The sequence below is a fragment of the Calonectris borealis genome, chromosome 22 (assembly GCF_964195595.1).
Source record: "Calonectris borealis chromosome 22, bCalBor7.hap1.2, whole genome shotgun sequence".
Classification (NCBI taxonomy): Eukaryota; Metazoa; Chordata; class Aves; order Procellariiformes; family Procellariidae; genus Calonectris; species Calonectris borealis.
This window is the reverse complement of record NC_134333.1, coordinates 3995729-3999417: the sequence shown is the minus strand read 5'-3', so window position 1 is coordinate 3999417 and position 3689 is coordinate 3995729. Positions and strand designations below refer to the sequence as shown.

Genomic DNA, 3689 nt, shown 5'->3' with positions numbered 1-3689 from the left:
GAAGTCTTCAGGAGTCTGCAGTGGCCTCTGACTTCTTTTCTCCTGGAAAAGCAGGTGTTATTTTCCCCCTTTTCTGATCGCTCTGCTTCTCATGGGATGAGCACTTTTGAATAGCAGCCGTACACCCCTTAGCTTGCTTGTAGGCCACCAAACCTGCTTTCTGGAGAATGTCCCTCGTTTCAGCATCCAAAGAGTAGACTGTATCAGCCCTCATGTTTTCCCTCAGTGGGTAGTGGCAGCACCCATAGCTACTCCAGCTGATTTGCAGGCAGAAAGAGAAGACAGGTAAGGGTGACATTGCAGTGGTGTCGTGGTTTAACCTGGCAGGCAGCCAAATACCACGCAGCCACTCACTCACTCCCCCCGCCCCCCAGCGGGACGGGGAGAGAATCGGAAGGGTAAGAGTGAGAAAAACTCGTGGGTTGAGATAAAGACAGTTTAATAGAACAGAAAAGGGAGAATAATGATTATAAATAATGATAGAATATACAAAATGAGTGATGCGCAATGCAATTGCTCACCACCCGCGCTGACCGATAACCAAGTAGCGATCGGCGCTTCCTGGATCACGCCTACCGTTCATATACTGAGCATGACGTCACATGGTATGGAATACCCCATTAGCCAGCTGGGCTGGCTGTCCTGATTATGTTCCCTCCCATCTTGTGTACCTAGCTCAGTCAGTAGGCACGGGAGCTGTCCTTGGACTAGGAGGGCACTTAGCAACAACTGAAAACATCAGTGTGTTATCAACATTCTCCTCATACTAAATCCAAAACACAGCACTAGGAAGAAATTTAACCCTATCCCAGCAAAAAAACAGGACAAGTGGGTGTCTGCTACAGGCCACCTGACCAGGCAGAACCAGCGGATGAGGCCCTCTACAGGCAGATAGGAGCAGCCACACATTCACAGGCCCTGGTCCTCCTGGGGAACTTCAACCACCACAATATCTGCTGGAGGGACAACACAGCAGGCCATAAGCAAGCCAGGAAGTTCCTGGGGTGTGTGGATGACAACTTCATCACTCAAGTGATAGAGGATCCAATGAGGACAAGTGTTCTGCTGGACCTCATACACACCAAGAAGGGAGGGCTCGTTGGGGCTGTGAAGATCAAAGGCAGCCTGGGCTGCAGCGACCATGAAATGGTGGAGTTCCGGAGGGGAGTAAGGCAGGTAAATAGCAAGCTTACCACCCTGGATTTCAGGAGAGCAGACTTTGTTCTCTTTAAAAGGCTGCTTGGGAGAGTCCCTGGCATATGGCGCTGGAGGCAAGAGGGGCCCAAGAAACTTGACAAATATTCAAGGACCACATCCTCCAAGCTCAAAAGCAAACCATCCCAATGAGGAGGAAGTCAGGCAAGCATGCCTGGAGGCCAGCGTGGATGGACAAGGAGCTCCTGGCAAAACCAAAAGACAAGAAGGAAGCATACAGGAGGTGGAAGCAAGGACAGATAAACTGGGAGGAATAGAGAGATGCTGTCCAAGCATGCAGGGATGAGGTTAGGAAAGCCAAAGCCCAAGTGGAACTGAATCTGGCAGAGGATGTCAATGGCAACAAGAAGGGAATCTGTAAGGACACAGGTGACAAAAGGAAGGCCAGGGGAAATGTGGTCCCACAGCTGAATGAGTGGGCCTTCTCTGATGCCACACAACCTGACAACACAGGACTTGCAAAAGGCTGAGGTGCTGAATGCCTTCTTTGCCTCAATCTCTATGAGCATGATCAATCTTTAGGAATCCTAGGTCCTTGAAACCAGGGAGGAAGTTTAGAGCAAGGGAGATGTTCTCTTGCCAGGAGAAGATCAGGTAGGCAATACTTAAGCAAACTGGAGACCTCCCTCAAAATTTTTAAACATCTTGTAGGCCATGGTAACTCAGATGTTTTGCAAGGAAAAGTCTTCCCTCGATTGTCTGTGTGCCATGCCCAGAAGTGATTTTTCTTTTCAAGCATCATGCTGTCCACCCCATAACATCCCAGTGGTAGAAGAGGGGCAACAGAAATTTGATTTTGAGCAGCGCTGAAATAATGAGGGAACATACCTTTGCAGCCCTCGATATCCAAAGCCTGGGGAAGTCTGCTTAGTATCCTGGGTAAAAGATTAAAAGTCTACGAAAGCCAGCAGTGCAGCCCCCCCGCACCCTACAAGTGATCGCTGGAGTGACCCTGTTGGGAGGGAGAGAAAGAGAAAGACATGGCACGTCCGCACGCAAGGAAGCCCTTGGGTGACCAGCCAAGGATTGCAGGGCCCCTTCCTGTCCGTGCGGCCACAGGCAACCCCACCAGTGTGCCCCAGGCCAACATCCCTTGGCTGCGCGACACCCATGCGGCACTTGAGCTGAGTCTTCTGCAGGCACTGACACATTCCTGCCCCATAAATCCTGGAGCCTCTCAAACCCAGCACTCAGAAGTTGTCCATGAGGGAATGGGTATGGCATAAGGCAGGAAATGAAAAGGCGGCACCAGGGAAAACAACCACGCAGCCCATGTCAATAGCTGGGATGTTTTCCGTTCATCAGGGGAACCTTAGAAAATTACCGCTTCCATAGAAGCTACGTCTGGGCCTGGGGCAGGTCAGGGCCACCATAAAAGCCAGCCCAACTCCTCGCTGTCTCATCCACTTCTCTCGCCTCCTTCTCCTTGGGAACCAGGTGAGTCTGATGCCTTTTCCCCACAACCTTTTTCTGTTCATGAGATGCGTGCTCCTCCATCCTATGCTGGGTCATGGTGCTGCTTGAGAGGGGGAAGAAGGGCAAAGCTCTGACTCAGAGAGTGTCCAGAAGTTGGCAGAGAGGGTGCTTCTTTTAGGAGATAGTCAGCAGCCTCTTTGGGCCTGGCAACACTTTGCAGTACTGTGTCAGGATGAGGCCAAGAAACCCTTTAGCCTCACTGCCCAGTTTCTACCTCCTGGCTCAGCAGGTGCCTTTGAAACACTCATGGCAGGCTGACCGACTTGTGGTGGGATGGTCCTTACCTGTGCCTGTGTTCTGATTCTTCCTGACCCTCTCTCCCAGGTGCACCTCCAGACCCTTACAGAATGTCCTGCTACGACCAATGCCTGCCATGCCAGTCCTGCGGCCCAACTCCGCTGGCCAACAGCTGCAATGAGCCCTGTGTCAGGCAGTGCCAGAACTCCACCGTCGTCATCGAGCCCTCCCCCGTGGTGGTGACCCTGCCTGGCCCCATCCTCAGCTCCTACCCACAGAACACCATTGTGGGATCCTCCACCTCTGCTGCTGTTGGCAGCATCCTCAGCTGTGATGGAGTGCCCATCACCTCTGGGTGCTGTGACCTCTCTGGCATTTCCAGCCGCTACTATGGCAGAAGGTGTCCCCCCTGCTAAAGCCACTGGTGACAGCCCGGACAAGGATCCCCAGGAAACCAACAGCTGATGCCAGACTGAGGACAGAGCTCCCGGCCATCCATTTCAGAGAGCCTGAGATTCCAGTGCTGCCCTTCCAAAGGAGAGCTGCTGCGGCTCTCTGAAAACATGGCCAAAGTCTGACTTCCTTGCCTTCCACTCTCTCCCATCTCTTTCTTGTCTTCTATTCTTCTGGGCCATAAGAACCCCAGAGCCAACCTGAGGTATGTGCTGGCCCCTCTCCCTCTGTGCGGCAGGCAGATGGATGGCCTGTGGGATCTCCAGTGTGCATGTTGGGCACAGACTTTCTGCAGCCTGTGGTGCTCT

The 3689-nt window shown here is 52.5% G+C and overlaps 1 protein-coding gene across 1 annotated transcript; it reads left to right on the top strand.

Moving 5' to 3' along the window:
- The first annotated feature begins 3038 nt into the window (after positions 1–3038).
- Positions 3039–3402, top strand: LOC142092087 (feather keratin Cos2-3-like). The gene has a single exon (XM_075171824.1). The coding sequence runs from the start codon at positions 3039–3041 to the stop codon at positions 3342–3344; it is 306 nt and encodes a 101-aa protein (XP_075027925.1). The 3' UTR covers positions 3345–3402.
- The last annotated feature ends 287 nt before the right edge of the window (positions 3403–3689 follow it).